We start from the raw sequence: 14825 nt of genomic DNA, 5'->3' as shown, positions 1-14825 counted from the left end.
CTCCTGTCGGCTTTAACTTTTTCAGCTTTAACGTCTCGCACTGAAGCATGCGGCCCAAATTTGTGACTCATACCTGGCGAAAATAATAACTACAAATTAAATAATATCATTTGGGGGGCCATGTTGGATCCCTGACTTCGTCCATGCTTTTGGCTGGCTTGATCAGAAAACAATGCATTAACCATATTAATGATTTGAATGTTAGTATTTCACGTTTAGGAGACCCACAAATGCATTACAAGTCAACTGCGGAGTGCGGAGGTATTTTGAAATCGGTTTCATGAGGCATATAATTCTTTATTCACGTGTCTACTTATTCCTGTTACCTTTTAAAGATCGTCAGCATGCATTGTAATGAGCCGTTGAAAATAATGCCCCCTCATTGCCTAACAATAGACCTGTTATAAGCCTAACGTCATAGCAACAATAGTAGGCTAATAATTATAATAGGTTGCAGAGCTATGAGCGAACAGGCCTATAATAACAATATTGCACCCCACACACACACACGTCGGACGATTACATCGGTGATCGGCGACATCAGATGGTGACGCTAAGAATTATATAATGAAGTGGAACTTCCCCATCCAATCAGGAAGTTACCAACTTCTCCAACTCCAACTTCCACTGTGTACCATTACAATCTCTTCTTTCACAACTCTAACGCATGACAGAGCCAGAATAACCTTGTGATACGACTGCTGTTAGTACTACTGTATAACTAATGAACACATCCAACGTTTAGAAGAAGATCTATTTATTGATTCAACAGAAAGCAAGATCATCAGGCATAAAATAAAGTGCGTTATTTAACAAAAGTGCCTGCCATCTGAACGCAGGGAACAGAAATATTGCTTTTTAACAAATAGTCAATGCAAATAAAATGCGAAAACAGTTTGATTGATAGACAGATTATTTAAAAACGAAATCAATCTATTTCAACTGTTATGACGGTGGGGGGTGTTAACCGTCCTCGTGTTAACCGTCACAGCCTTAAGTAGCTCTCCTCCAAAACACGTCTTCCTACAATGTTTGTTGTGAATAAACAAGGTGAAAGGTGAGAAGGACAGAACAGATAGAGGTATCTGACTAGCCCTTTGCTACATTTCACCACACAAGGCATAGGAACAGTATGCAACAGACTCATGCTGGTAATAATTAATGTGTTAATTCCAGGATAATTACACCTAATGAGCCAGATTTCCATGCTCAGCAGTGCGGAGGTGTGAAAAGCGGTTCGATGGAGGACAGAGAAAGCTGAAGTCGTCTTCGGTGTATAACACTGGTGTAAAAACATTCTCACACATGCTCTCATTTCAACACCCATTTGTCCACATAGACGACACGCACTGATTAAACACGCTCCCTTAGCCTGTTTTAACAGGCTTGTAAAATACCTCGCTGTACTGTCATGACACAGGGGCTCTGTGGAAGCCATCTGAGGAATTTTCAACATCACCATTACTGTACATCACAGTGCACTTCAGTGCAGATGGTATTGTCCCCCACGCCTGGGCCCAAGCCCACTGCACGCTGGGAAGGCCTTTCAGCTTTCCAATGAAAACTGCAGGGGGAGCTGGCCTTACAAAATGTTTTGCTGCGAGGTGTGACTGCTTGAACAGATAATGGTGTTTGTTTGCCTTTGGTTATCCAAGGGCCAGCCCTGGGATTAGCTCCCACAGGTAGCCTAGCCAAGCTTGAGAAAGAGAGGTGCACAGAGAGAGAGAGAGAGAGAGAGAGAGAGAACACAAACAGATCTATCCACTCTGCAACACAGAGGGTCAGTGCCAACCCCATGACGTGTTGGCAACAACAGATTTACTTACAACCAACCGCCAACATTCAATCGAGTTATCTGGAAGGTAATGAGAATAACAAACAGCACTCTGGCTTCAGTGGTGAGTGGCAGTGGCTCGATAGGTTGGGGTAGATTACTCTGAGCTTTGACAGGGATAAGAGGTGTCTGGGTGTGTATGGAAACTCGACACCGTTGTGCCCCGGCAGTTGAACACACTGCGTGCTAGTTCGCCCGCCCGCCCGCCCGCCCGCTCGCTCACACACACACACGGCCTAGATGAGAGCGACGTTGCCATGGCAACACAGGGCGGTGCTAGCCTGCTCTGGGCCCTGTTAGATGAGCCGCCGTGGGGCAAAGAGGAGCTGCATGGACTTGTTCAGGCTTATACCAACACTACTGCTGGCAGTTAGTCAGGCAGGCAAGATAGGAGAATCCACACAGACCCAGACAGACAGACAGACAGACAGAAGAGTAACGCAGACAAAACACACACTGGTAAAGGCCAGAGCACTTAGACATACATGCAAACAGACATGTGAATATGGATATAACCACAGACAAAAACATTATGTAATGTCTGGCTAACAAACACAGACAAGCATACAGTGATAATTCAGGCAGCCATAAACAAACATCGCTTCAACATTACAGACAAAAAGACATTCCAGAGCCATATTAGACACAGCAGGGCTGATACACATATGCTAGGCCTACTTCTCCGCAAATAGTAAAGAAACACTTAAAGTTCACACTTAAATGGGTTTAACTTGAGACTGATGTACTGAAATTGCACATATGATCACATATGATCTCTGAGTCATTCCAGGTAAAATCAATGGACCCACCATCTCAGATTGTTCCGAAATTGTTTCTGTAGTTAGAAACAGATAAGTATTCCTTCATGATTATTTTGTAGAAATATAGTTTCATCCCTGAGAAATAAGATAATTGATTTTCATTTTGTGGGATTCATATAATATTCAAAAGCCACCCATACCCCCTCCTTTAGAAGATTTTATCAGCTAGTATGGAATAACAGTTCTCTATGTCTGACAAGTACTATGAAGCTGCAGCTTGACGTTTTGTTTCTTCATAGTATGTAATGTATTTCTGGTTAATCTGGTAATCTGGAGGTTGCCCTGTCCAAAGGTATTAGTCTTTAGTCAAATTGTGTTATGTCCCATTATACAGTGTGTTAGTACGAGATTATGTCTCGATTGCACTGTCCCTGTTATTAGGTGAACAAAATTAATTGTTCTTAGTGTTAATTCACAATTTAAACTTCAAATGATAATGATTTATACATGTAGAGTGAAGAGTTGAAATGAGAACATGAGAGAGCTACAGGGACATTTTGATTCTATGTTTCTGCCACCCCCTCGTTTAGCTAAAATGGCACGCCTGCCAAGCTTGGTAGCTATGTCAGATAGCTAGCTACATTACAACCTAGAAGCAATAGCTTTGCTGCCTATATAATCTACTCTGTTCATTTTCAAAAATCATCATTGGTCACCCTATGAGACAACAAATCTTTGTCTCATCCTGGCCAGCCACCCCACTTGGAAAGTTCTGGACATGCCCCTCATATCATTGAACATGATAAACAACCACTCTCAATGAGTAGTCCTCAATATTGTTCCCTAGCATTGTTTGCTTTCCTACGAATTTTCTTTCAGATGTTGTATTGAAGAGTGACATAAATAAACTGTTCTAACTTTAACTTCACTCTACAAATCATTATCATTTGAAGGTAGAGTTGGAAATTAAAAAACAAAGAAAGGGGTTTTGAGGGTTTATGGGTGACTTTTGAACATGTTTTGGATTCCTCATGTCTGATGTCTCAATCATTATCAGTAGGACTTTGGTCCAAATCGGAAAATGGACAATTTGGGTACAATCAATTAGCTTATTTCTCCGGAATAAAACTATATTTCAACAAAAGTAATGATGCAGAAAGACTTATTTAATGTGTTTCTAACTACAGAAACCATTTCAGAACAATCTAAGACAGTGGGTGTCATGGCTTGTTGATTTGACCCTCTATAACTAGCTATAATATTATTGGTGTTCTGCTTGCTATACAATGGCAAAACATGACAGTGTTTCACACTTAAGAACCTTGTCTCATGTAGTGTGTAAATTATCATCTTGTCCTCTGTGGGAAAAATGCAACAGCAGTATAACAATATTTTTGGGGTGTTATGGTTCGCTTTAAGTTATAAAATTCATCCCTCTTCTTTTACTGTATTTCAAGGAAATCACAAGAGTCAAGGTTCTACTTTTAGGAAACTTTATCTAGACTTTAGCACAGACATGATACAGCATGGGCACTCTCTCCCTCTCTCCTCTCGCACCCTACGTCAAGTCACATACACCCCAAAGCCCCTTCCATAACAAACCCACGGGGCGTGTCTATGAATATTACAATCCCTTTTTCCATCTTTGCAGAAGTTATTATCCTGTTCCAACATGGAGCAATACAATGAAACAGGAAGTGGGCTTTCTGGGAACACGCAAAAACACACACTCCCTCACAGAACAGCGAGTTCAGGTCTTACTCATTCATTCTAAGAAAAACTCTCACTTAGGGTAAGGCAGGAAACTGCTAAAAGCAGTAATATTGAAGAGGTTTGATGGTTTGGTTATAGTAGTTAAGTCGTCATGTTATAGTAGATTCTGTGTGTAGAACATTGCCTTGTGTTCTCACTTCCCTTCAGCTCAAACCCATTGACAATGTCTCAAACAGACGGTTGGTTTGTTTTAGGGAGTATGGATGCAAGTGGCATTGGGTGATCCTGTCCAACGATCCTGTCCCAAATATTAGTAATGAATTTATCATAAGAACCATATTTAGGTTAGAGAATCCTTCACCTTCAAAAGGACATGATTTAACAAAAGTAAAAAGGTTAAGTGAAGGTCTAGAGGTTCATCCTTTACAAGGCCTGGGAAAATTACTAGATTTGGTGAGTTGGCAACATGGTAAATGTCTAAAAGGATGTTTTGGCAATGCTGGTAAGATGTGGAATTTACTGTGCTAGTATCATGTCCTGGCTGAGCTTGGCGGTGCTGGTACCCCTATCATGTTTTGGCTGAGTTTCAATTACATCTGGTTATTTTGACAGCACAGCAGTCGTACTTGGTTTTGGCTGTGTTATGACTGCCTGTTTAGGCTTTGTTGTGGTTGTAGTATATAGCTGTTTGGATGATAAGAGCCATAAGCCATGGTGTGAACATACCTGATTGTTTGGCTTGTGCTGTGTTGAGGACCCTGGGATGGTGAGGGACTGGCTCCTGGTGACAGCCGCCCCTGCTGACGCCCTTCGAGGCTGAGGTCGAGCTGGTTGTTCACCCTTCACCCCAGCAGGGGGACTACTGCCGCTCGCACCCTCTGTCTCGTCAAGCAGCACTGCATCCCAGGGGTCCCCCGCTGGCCCTCCAACCACTGTCACAGTGCCACCCGGCCCCATTGAGGTCTCCTCGCTCTCAGCTTTCCGCTTGTTAAGCGGGTCTAGATCCAGCCACTCGAATCGGCTGATGCTGGGAGGATCTGTAGGGGGCGGCGGTGGGTTGGGTGCCAGGGAAACAGTGCTGGCTGGCACTGAATCTAGCTCCATGCTGGCCGACCTCCCATTCTTCAAGTATTCCGAGGTGCTGGCAATCTTGTCGAAGAGCTTGGCCATCTCCGGGGTGACCGTGGGCTGCTGGAAGACCAGGGGTCCGGCTGGCTGGATGGGAGTGAAGGCCATGAAAGAGGGCTGCTGGGTGGGGAGACTCATAAAGGGCGGCATTGCCGGAGAGAAGCCATTCTGGAACGAGCAAGCAGGCTTCGGAAAGGGAGCAGAGGGGAACATAGGCCCCTGCGGGTGGGTAGGGGTGGACACACTGGAACTGGAAGGGGTGGAGAGCACAGGTGTCCACTGGCCACTTTGGAAGGGGGATGGGCTACAGGCGTGGCCCCCTGGGTAGGAGGCGCTGAGGTTGAAACCGAGCAGCGAGGAAGGGCGTGCCGCCTTGCTGTTGGCCCCAAAACTGTCGTCCAAGAGGAGCTTCTCAAGCTCTTCATTGGTGAGCTTGTCCACATCGATGTCCCGGAACTTGTCCTTTTCCGCCCTCTTCTTGAATTCCGACTCTGGGAAGAAGATGAGGTCCTTCTCTGGTCTGCTGCTGGAGGTAGTGGGCGTGGGAGCTGCGACGGTGGGAAGAGGTTTTGTGGAAGTGTTGGAGGATGAGGAAGATGATGATGAGGACAACAACAAGGTTGTCGCTGGAAGGGTATGTCTCTTCTCTCTTTGCAGTTTGGCTAAGGCCTCTGTCTCCATGCGAAGGGCCTCCTCCTTACCCACAACCCCCCTGGGCTGGGGGATGTCTAGCTTGAACCCATTACCACTGGATATCTGGGCCATGGTGTCAACTTGAGGGTGCCATGTACGTCAGGCTCATCAAGGTCAGCTCTGGTGTCAACAGGTGGGACAGGAGAACTACTTCAAACACCTGGGAGAGAATAAAGAAAGGATTAAAGGTCACTACACAGACATCAGCAGATACATTCTACAACAGTGGTTCCCGGACCAGTCTTAAAATGGCTGAGGGTCCCGAGGACCAGGAAGAAAACCAGTGTTCTCCAACACTGTCAAAGTGTCAGAGGAAGTTGCTCTGTATCAAGTGGGAGCTGTCAATGTCTTATTGTTATGTCTGTCAAGAGAAAAAAAACTGATGAAAAAGGAATACACTCGCACATGCAGCTAGAATGCTTGTAGGTGCAACAGAGACAATCAACTTGTCAAACAATTGCTCTCTGACAAAACATTGCCAATTACATGAGGTTCTTTTCAATTGCAGTGTGTGGGAGTGTTTCTTCATTTGACCAGAAAAACAGCAGGACAAAAAAGTATACCTGACACTGGCATAATTAACACTAATTAAAATGTAGGCCTATCTGCATCTTAAACACACTTGACTTTTTGTGGCTTGTAGGGAGAAAACCCCCCAAAAACAAATCAAAAAGCTATTTGAGTCCTGCTGCCTTGGAAATTCATGACACCCTCACTTAGGCCTACATAATGCATTGTCAGGGTAAAGGAGAGTCCATAAAAATACTGTAAAAGTTTAATGTGCCTGGGTAGCACATGGTTAGTCACATGGTTGTAGCTACAGTACATGACTAGTATATAGGCCCAATTCTAAATATAGATGGCTCTGGTTTATCGATTGACTGTTTTGTCCTGTTTGTCCCCGTAATCACATCTGTCGGTGGTACTGGAGTCAGATGTAAGGAACAGGTCACACTGACTGTAATAGGTCATGGCTAACACACTCAACATTCAGCAATAGGCTTTTCATCAGAGGCTTCGTGAATCATGTAAACTGATACTTAGCAGTTGTTTATCTCTGTTTGGAGGAGCCATTTAGTAGCCTATTTATCTACAACCTAAACAATGATACTGATGTGGATTTAATTAAAAGATGATGACATACCAAATGTTTAGTACACAGTGCCTTATAGGATGAAAGATAAAAGGCCTACATTACCACCATGACATCAAAGCCTGAAAAATCAATAGTGCAGAACTGTAGCACAATGGCAAACTGGGAAACTACTCCAATACAGTTGTACATTGTAAAAGGATCTATTGGATGTTGATTATTATGCTGTTGCATTGAAAAATTGTGGAGGGGGGAGTCATTTTACAATCTGCAACATTTGAATTTCAAACTTTACTTTTATTTTTAAGTAAATACATTACACAGCTTTTTACACAGCTTTGCAACAATGTATTTGCGTCATGAAACAAACGTTAGGATTTGGCCAATTCCGATGAGCCTACAGTATGCTATGTATGTATGCATTTATGTATGTTAAGCTACATCAATATTTATGTATGATATAAAAACTGAGCTCTGTCCACAGACCTATGGCCCTATCGCGTGTCATTGGAAACTCCGCAATGAGCACCCCTGTCCCTGGGTAAAATTATACTGGTGACCTGACCCACTGGTCTCTCCTGAACTGCCTTACCTTCAGTGTTCTCTAGACAGTCTCTGTAAAAACAAAAAAGGTTTGAAATAAAATAAATTATTTAAGGTCTGTAACGGGGTGCCGCTAATTAGTGGGCTTGCATCATCACATCCAACTCTTGATATTCCAATTACTTATTTTACTTTTACTTATTAGTGGGCTTGCTTAAGAAAGTCCAACTATTGTTTTTACTCATAATTATTAGTGGGCTTGCTTCAGCAATTATCTATCTGTTTAGACTGATTCCACTTAAAAGAACTTCCATTCAGATTTCCAATAATATTTTACACTTTTTGAGCTTGACTCGAATTTGCATGAAATCCTATTCATGCCTATAGCGCCATGTGCACAGCGTAAACCGCTTAACCTATTAACTTCAAATCAACTTTTAAATGCTCAAACCTGTGTAATTTTTTCCATACCATTTATAATGCCTAAAATCCTCTTCAGTCCTATGACCATTCGCTCTGAATGGGGACATTTCACAATGTATCCACTTTTTCATATTTTAAGCTTGACACCTCAATTCAACTTTAAAATGTGTAGACTGACTCCACTTAAAGAAATTCCATTCAGAGTTTTGACACTATTTAGACGTTAAGCCTTATTAAGTTGCATGAATTAACATGGGTTTCTATGAGGACCATTGGGTTCCAATGATACATTTTAAAATGCATCTCCTCTTTCATCTGTTAAGCTTGACAACTCAATCTAACTTTAAAATGTTACTGATCCTACTTTAAGCACTTCTCTACAGATTGTTGATACACTCTGGATACACTTTTTAAACATTAAGCACATTTACTCTCGACCTCTCTCTCTCCTTTCTTTCTCCTTTTATTTCTTCATCATGTAGCCAAAAATCAAAATGCAGGTTTACTTAAACTTTGCAGTCTTCCTTAACACTGTGCATTATAAACAGCATACATTCAGCTAGTAGTCTAGTCTATGTATGACATGCTGAATGCTCTAAATGCTGTGAGCCGGAAATATTACGAGGGAAAAGGGCTTACACCTTACAGACTTGCAAAAGGTGCATCAGTCCCATTCAGAGGGCATCACCATGGAAGAAAAGAATGAATGAAAATTAAATTGGTGGAAATAACAGGCAAAAGTAGATCAAAACACATGACAAATGTCTAAATATATGCGGAACTAGAAAAGGCTACAGAGAGAGGGATACATTTACACCAACTAAATCTAATCCACAGAACAAAAGGCTGAGATGGGCATGCTTTAAAAGCCCTTAAAAGGCAACACATGACATCATACAGAAACCAGAGAAGAGAGAAAGGGGACATCAATACGGGCATCAAAACATGACATTCTAATTTAAAAAGCCAGCCTATAGCAACCCACTAACTGTAAATGATGTCTGACAAAACTTCCTTTACAGCTTTAATAGGATTTGGAGAACATTGTTAGTATTTAAAACACAGACTAGCCTACACTAGAGCAAGCTACTGTTTTTCTCCAGTGTAAATGTTTGTTTGACTGGAATAATTTAAGGATGCAGAGGTCATAATAGCAAATAAGATTATTTTTCTGAGTTTAAGCAACTCAGAGATAATCTGTTTGCTAAATTGAGTGAAATGGTCTCTTTTCCATGCAAGACTTGCTACTGGGCAGCTGATCAAAGTACAAATCAACATCTATAAGAAAGGAATAAGTAACCAGGTCATGTTCATAGCTTTTAAAGACTTATTTTGTATAGCCCACATTTATAATGCTGAGCTTACCTCTGCTTCATATCTATCAAATGAAACAAAACAAAGCTTTATGAATGGACCTTTTACTGTCAATAGGGCATATTTCTGAATGTCATACAGCCTGTTTGAGGAAAGGGGGATTTTACTGTATTTTGTCGATCTAAGTTGAATTGACGTTTGAAGTATGCAATAAAGTGGCAGGATTAGGCTAGAGCCTATAGAATAGGTCCAACTCCTCTTCCAGACATAGGGTCATCACCTCAGCACATACGTGCACATTCCTGCTCATAGTTCCCATAGGCAAAACTATCCACACAAATTCAGTAGCTGACACAGATTCAGACATTTCCCCCAGAAAAGCATTTTTGTTGAGTGTGCAAAGGAGCAGGCCCGAGTTAGGAGACGCTTACAGGAGCACGTGAGAGAACTACTCTCAAGTCTTTCTGTACAAACTGTACAGTGGTGCCAATCATAAAACTTAAGACAACACTAGTCAGCAAAAAAACATGCAGTTCTATGTTGTGGGTGTCTAACAAACGTTTCAAACGTGTTGGTTAAATAGATTATAATGCACAAATTAAATTCACCAGTAAATCCAAATATGAATAAAAGAGTGTTTATAAAACAGCTGAGTTCTCTCATTTTGTTTTGCAAAACATCTAGTTTTGGTTAAAAAAAATAAAACATTTTCAACATAAAAGAGTCCTCTGAAGTCGCCCTTATCCCTCCACTGTAGCTACCGGTCTAAATTCAAGCTGAACTTTGATGTCTCTGAGATTCCTAGGATTTAACTCAGACGTACCCATGCCTTATGATTTTAAGACTTTACTAATCAGCTACTGAGTACAAGAACTGTAGGTTGGACATCCAGCTAACCTTTTTGAGAGAGCTGGACAATAAAAGCAACGAATAACTTGTTGTCATCAGTTTGGCTGTTGTAGCCAACTTCAGACAGTGGCACAGAAATTCCAACGCCGAATCAATGTCGGCATGTGACGACTGATACTTTATATGACCGATTTGCCATAATCAAGTGCTTGCACGAGCAGTTAATATAACTTTTTCCAATATTGATAATTGTTGCGCACTTTGCACAACACTGATTAAATAATTTAAAAGCACTCAGTGACCTGCCAACAAAGTGGAACACAACAAGGAAGAAACGAATGTTTTCACGAACGAACAAGGCCATTATAGATCACATATATCAGCCGATTATAGTTATCTATGTATCATAACTTCAACAAAGATATATGTATTAGTAAAAATGTATCATTTCCCACCTTTTAGCGGTACGATGTTTGTAGCCATTTTCCTGCAACTACAATTTTTATCCATCTACTCGCGCAGACACAACGTCAGTTCCTGTTGAGGTAAATGGTTTGATATTTCGCAAATTATGGAGAATTGTTAAACAGCGCCACCATGTGGAATTAAAATAACCATGAAGGCATTTGTTTTGACAACATTCCAAAATTAAAGGGAATTATATTTAAATAAAAAAAATATCTTATACATTTTAGGCCGTGGCTACAGATACCGACGCGTATTGGAAGTACCATAGCCCAAGTAAAAACAATCCTATTGGTTTGGTGATTTTTTTCCAATAGAATCGTATAGGATTCTCACAATCATATAGGATTTTGTGTCACCTCTATCTGACTCCTACTGCAATATTTTTTTCCTTTTGGGAATCAAAAGTAATCATATTGGATCCTATAGGAGCCTAAAAATCCTATTACATTTTGTATCACCTCTATCAGAATCATGTTGAGAGGGTTTTCCTACTGGAAATCAAAAGTAATCCTACTGGATTCTATAGGTTTTTCATAAGTCTTGAAGGATTTTGTTTCTCCAATCAGAATCTTATTAGAACAGTTTTTCTTAATTGAGAAATTCTTCACCCTCACTACCCCCCTGTATACGTTTGCTCGACTTGATGAGGTTTGCATCTGGCCGCTTAATTATATATATATATATATATATTTTAAAATGGCCATTTCAATCTTTTACAAGCTTTCAGAATGTATTTTTGGAACAAGACTATTTTGGAACAAGACCTTTGTGTGTGGAAAAAGTCATGGAAATTACAAGCGAACGTTAGCTATCAACTGTTCTAGATAGCTAGTGATCGAACTAACAGTAGCTAGCAAGCTGACAAGTGACAGCTTCTGCTGATGCATCTGTGCATATGCCTAGTAGGTTTTCATTTACCCTGACGCTTACACATCTTATTTAATAAGTCTTTAGCTAGCTAAGTCAGATGGATATCTTTTTTCAGCTAAACCAGCTAGCGTCTGCCAAAATGTTGATTGAATTTACTAGCTAGCTAACGCATACTGTAACTATTTGTCACACACCCAAATGTGCGAAAGTTGTGGTGGAACAACGTGTCAACGTGGCCTTCATTAAGCCTATAGAAAGAGCGCACCACACGTTTGTGATTCGCTGAAATCAAATAACAAATACTTAGGAAATTCACAGGACAGGTTTTTCCAGGCTTATATGCACTGTGCGCAATAGCCTGGGGCGGACATTAGTTACACTGTATTTCAAGCTAATCTAGCGATGTACAAATAGTCCAGAACCTGTTTATATTTCCTATTTCCTCCGCTTAGTTAGAAGAGCAGCAGTGTTTTTGATATGATGGGAGCAGCCTGCGTTTCTGAAGAAGGGAGCAGGACATCACCATCTCACCAACAGCCCATACTGAAATGCGAGAAGACTCAAAAGTTGACACCAGTTGTTGTTGTTTATTGTCCGTTATTTTTCCTGCACCAACCCTCCCCTAGACTTCGATTGCTGCTTTTATGATATGGTTATATACAGTGCCCTGCATAAGTAATGAGTTCTACACTCCAAAAGTTTGGATTTTAAATCAAACAATTACTGTGAGGTTAAAGTAGAGATTCTCTGCTTTTATTTGATGGCATTTGCATACATATTGGTTTCATCATTCAGAAATTACAACACGTGGACAATTGGCTTGACAGGTGTTTTCGTCACATCATTTGTGCAGGTATAAGAGAGCTGTCAATGTTTAGTATTGATTCTAAGCTTTGCGTTTGCCTTTGGAGTCTGCTATTGGTGTCAGTCAACATGAGGACCAAAGCGGTGTCAATGAAAGTCAAGGAAGACTTTATTAGGCTGACTATCAGAAACAAAGCCAAAACCTTGGGTCACCAGTAAGACCAGCATAAACTGGTAACCAGCATGACCACCAGCTTAAGCTGGTCCCCAGCAAGATCAGCATCAAAGTGTTAAGGTTTGAGCTTTGGTCCTCAACATGAGGACCAAAGCGGTGTCAATGAAAGTCAAGGAAGACTTTATTAGGCTGACTATCAGAAACAAAGCCAAAACCTTGGGTCACCAGTAAGACCAGCATAAACTGGTAACCAGCATGACCACCAGCTTAAGCTGGTCCCCAGCAAGACCAGCATCAAAGTGTTAAGGTTTGAGCAGGATTTTTCAGTAGGGACGCCTGTGATAATGGTTCCATGGATAGAATAAAGAGGATCGGCGAGAGAGCACCTGATTAGTGCCTCTTAAAATGTTGAATGGGGAAGTATCACCAGTCATGGCTGAGGGATTGGCATGCAAAGTTTTAATCATATTTATGAAATTAGTGCCAAGGCCAATATGTTCCAATGCTGACCACAGATATGACCTTTTTCATCATCGACAGACTGCTTGTAAAGAATCTAATTCTGATGAGGCATCAGAGCCTAGATTCAGACTCTTGGGTATATCATTTCTTATAGAAATGGCAGAATACGTTCTTAACGGATTTGGATTCAGTTATTAGTTCACCTGTTTCTGAAGTAATAGGAGCTATATCTGTTGGTCATTAGTGCACAATTTATTGGCTTGTTTAGCGACTGGGTCATTGAGTCGGCCACGGTGAATAGAAAATTCAGATCTCTGTCTAATGAATTTAGTTATGTCTTCACACTATAGTAACCCTCCAAATCACTTTGTTCTCACGCCTCCCTTGGAAGTCTGGAGAATATGTGTTTAGCCGATCTGGATTGGATTGAACTGGAGGGAGCGATGGGAGAGTGTGCTTGCAATTTTATTGGATGTTACATTACAAGAACCCTCCCCCTACATGCCCGTAAAATGGTACTTGTTGTTATGTGCGTGGTTTCTTCCGACCAGGTAGCTATTTTGCAGAGAGTTGTTGCCTATGCTAGCTTGCAACATTGAAGAAAATGTAAGAAAACCTGAAGCAAACTTTATTTTTATTTTTTGAGCTCCGCCTAAGCAAGGTATTTGATTGGTTAACATGTCACAAGGCGTCATTCATTTCAAACAGGTTTCCACCCCTTTGTAGCTACTTTTTGCAAAGGATTTCGCCAGGCTTTCTGTTACGTTCCATGTAGGTTTGTCTGTGTCTGTGTTGTTTTCCCTTATAGGACGACCACCACTCCCATTGCTGCACCTGCTGCCAATCATCCTAATCACCTGCCATCCCAGTCCGGCCCCAATCAACTCCCTTCATTTTAGTATTTAAGCTGTGTGTTTTCTTGCCAGTCACTCTCTTCATGAGCTCATGCCATTTTTGACACTTGTTTTCCCCTACTTTGATTGTGTGTAAGTAGTTGTATGTATGGTCCAGGCCCTGGGGCAGGTAAGACAGAGGCCTCTGTACTCTCACACGTAGGTGGAACTATTGTCTAGACACACTAGGTAAGGGGTGGTTGCCAACCATGTACATTTTGATGCCCTTGGTTAGAGTAGTTTAGTTAGTTATTCAGATAGACAATCTTTTGAGTTATGGATCCTTAGTTAGGGACAGTTAGTAGCCTCTCCTAACTCTCCTCGATTTTTGTGTTACTTTCTTTCCTGTGGCCTGTGTGTCTGTTGTGTTGTGTGTACACTGCCTGTTATTATTTACAATATACCACTATTGAATTCAGTCCACCCTTGTCTGGTCTCCTTTATTTCATACCAATGCGCTCAAGATTCCTGCTTTCAGTTGATTCAATCTGTTACGCACTTCCCTTTTACCCTAGTCATAACTGAGTCGTAACACTTTCTGAACTAAGAAAGCCTCTTCTCAACAAGGTTACCCCAAACCTTACCTCCCCCATCCCCAAAAGAAAACCTTCCACAAACAGAAGCCCAAATGCCAGAATAGGCATTCCCACTAAACGGTCTCTTACCTTGCACTATCATTGCAAGGGTGTAGCATAGTGGCAGCCTTCCCCACGGTTTCCCTTAAATATAGTTTAAAAGTATGTCTGATGTTAATTGAAAATAGAAAATAACAAAGCGAACAACAGACTGTCTTCCATTTGCT

The 14825-nt window shown here is 41.3% G+C and overlaps 1 protein-coding gene across 1 annotated transcript in view; it reads right to left on the bottom strand.

Moving 5' to 3' along the window:
• pik3c2a (phosphatidylinositol-4-phosphate 3-kinase, catalytic subunit type 2 alpha) overlaps nt 1-10868 on the bottom strand; it is a 42353-nt gene extending 31485 nt beyond the window's left edge. The window contains exons 1-2 of the mRNA XM_083666600.1: nt 10807-10868; nt 5035-6289 (exon numbers count right to left, since the gene is read on the bottom strand). Coding sequence (XP_083522726.1) covers nt 5035-6201 — 1167 coding nt within the window. The 5' untranslated portion in view covers nt 6202-6289; nt 10807-10868. The remainder of the gene's footprint in view (nt 1-5034; nt 6290-10806) is intronic.
• Nucleotides 10869-14825: the final 3957 nt, after the last annotated feature.

This window comes from Argentina silus (assembly GCF_951799395.1).
Source record: "Argentina silus genome assembly, chromosome: 3".
Classification (NCBI taxonomy): domain Eukaryota; kingdom Metazoa; phylum Chordata; class Actinopteri; order Argentiniformes; family Argentinidae; genus Argentina; species Argentina silus.
This window is presented reverse-complemented; position numbering and strand designations above follow the sequence as displayed.